Source organism: Hyaena hyaena, unplaced genomic scaffold (assembly GCF_003009895.1).
Source record: "Hyaena hyaena isolate Hyena2069 unplaced genomic scaffold, ASM300989v1 scaffold_154, whole genome shotgun sequence".
Lineage (NCBI taxonomy): Eukaryota > Metazoa > Chordata > Mammalia > Carnivora > Hyaenidae > Hyaena > Hyaena hyaena.
Window position 1 is genome coordinate 802,304 of NW_024080786.1, and position 2,279 is coordinate 804,582.

At 44.8% G+C, this 2,279-nt stretch overlaps 1 protein-coding gene across 1 annotated transcript; it reads right to left on the reverse strand.

Annotated features, from left to right (window-relative positions):
• Positions 1–662: 662 nt before the first annotated feature.
• Positions 663–1,348, reverse strand: LOC120236420 (peptidyl-prolyl cis-trans isomerase-like 3). The gene has a single exon (XM_039239212.1). The coding sequence runs from the start codon at positions 1,189–1,191 to the stop codon at positions 706–708; it is 486 nt and encodes a 161-aa protein (XP_039095143.1). The 5' UTR covers positions 1,192–1,348; the 3' UTR covers positions 663–705.
• Between the last annotated feature and the right edge of the window lie 931 nt (positions 1,349–2,279).

The following is a 2,279-nucleotide window of genomic DNA, read 5'->3' on the forward strand; positions in this document are numbered from 1 at the left end:
AAGGAGCATGTGGCTGTTCCTATAGCTCAGCTGCCCCTCCGAGGCAGCTGGGCCCTGAGCTGTGGCTGAGGAGGGACTCCCAGGACTCTGCTCCTGGAGCGCCCAGTCTCACCCAGAACATAGACCAACTCCCTGACCCACCATAAAGGGACAATTCCCACTCATGAAGGATGCAGGTTCATTTTTTTTTTTTTTTTGGGATTTGAGGCTCAGCATTTATTTTTTAAATTATTTTAAAATATTTATTTATAAGAGAGAGTATGAGTGGGGGAGGGGCAGAAAGAGAGGGGGACAGCAGATCCAAAGTGGGTTCGCTCTGACAGCAGTGAGCCTGCTGTGGGGTTCAGACTCACAAACCACGAGATCATGACCTGAGCATAAGTTGGATGTTGAAATGACTGAGCCACCCAGGTGCCCTGAGGCTCAGCCTTTAAGAATGAATGTCTATATGTAATAAAAAAATTAGACAAAAGGGCTTTTAAAATATTAAACTTAAAGAAATACATTAGATACTAGTAAGGAGTATGCTCTAATAGTGGGAATAAAAGCTGTTTAGGGCCGTTTGGTACCACCAACTCATAGAAGATCTTAGCTGTAAACAAGCAGAAGGATGATGCAGTTTCTTGACATAATTAAAACTGGGTAAACCACAATAGGTGTGTTCCTCTGAATAGTTTGCCAAATATTCTTCCAGATCTATTATGGCTACTGTGCAAATGGATTGGCATGAATAGTTATGTCCTTAATGTGTACATCATTAAGAGGTCGATATGTCTTCTCATTTACTGGTAAGTTCTCCAATTCATCTAGAGTCTCTAGACCATCTATTACCTTTCCAAATACTGTGTATTTCATATCCAAATGTGGCTGCTTGCCATAGGTGATGAAGAACTGAGATCCATTGGTGTTTGGGCCATTATTAGCCATCGATACAACACCTTGAACATTGTGCTTAAGATATTCACTATATTCATCCTCAAATTTCCTGCCCCAGATGCTGTTGCCTCCTCTTCCGGTACCTGTTGGATCTCCTGTTTGAACCATGAAACCCTTGATATTTCTATGAAATATACAGCCATTGTAGTAATTACTGGCACAAAGAGCCAAGAAATTCTCAGATGTTTTGGGTGTCCTCTCACAGAAGACTTCTATTTTAATATCACCTACATCTGTATGCAGTGTCACTGACATTTTTCTTTCTGATGGTTTCTGGAAGTATTACTGCTTAATTTCTCATTCTCCATGAGAGAAGTTAGAAAACGAGTCCCTCCCACTTCAGTTAACCCAGCTCTTATTGAAACGACAGATGCCCGCCCTTGCAGATGTTCACGTTTCGAAATTAGCATCTTCGGGCATGCAGGTTCATTTTTACACAGGCCAGTAAGAAATGCAGTTTTTTCCGGGTGGCGATTTATCCGCTTTCTCTCCATGCCACTTCTCTTGAGTCATATCCCCAGTGCTCTGAGTCTTTAATCTTTCACTTCTCCCTCTTCCCCATGAGCTCCTTTAGCTGAGAGCCTTTCATCCTGGCAGGTGATCGCCACAAGCCTTTAAGGAGTAGGAAAGTGATATGGAGAAATAATCAGAGGCCCCAAGGCTGCTTTCGGTGATGTTTGTTCCGTCTCACCCACCCTCCCTCTGAGCTTTGGGTTTTCCATTTAGGCTCATGAATGCCACACCCGGGGCATTCCAGCTGAGCTCTCTGTAGCTGAGCCAGAGTTTGTAGACAGCTGGGGAAAAAATGTGCTGAAGAAGCAAGCCCTCCATGCTGGTATCCTGTTGGGACTTACCCCAGTAGCCTCAGCCGGGCCTCGTAGGACCAGGTGCTGCAGTGGTCTGCCCTGTGTGGTGAATGATGTGGGGGTAGTGAGCAGTACCCAAAGCCTGTAGCCTCTGTTTCCTCCCTGTCCTGAGTTGGGAATGACTGCAGAATGAGCAAGCATCAAAGATACAGGAAAGACTTGCCAAAGTGACAGAGGTATGTATGAGCTGTTTAGGATGATTCATGAGATTTCCACCTGATAAAGGAATGTCAGCCCTTCCTGGATATGCCTTAAGAGATGCTCACCTGTTGAAAACCCTCCCAAATGCCACACACTGCCAACTCCAGCCTGTTCCTGTTTCCAGGTAAGGAGAAACAAGACTATAGAAGGGAAACTGGATTCCAAAAATGACACTTAGGGACATTTTTGTCCTGCTTCAGGGGCAGATCTGGTTTTAAAATGGCAATTGGCCCTGGGGGAGACTGTTCAAGAGTGTGGCCACTTGTCTGCTCTTCC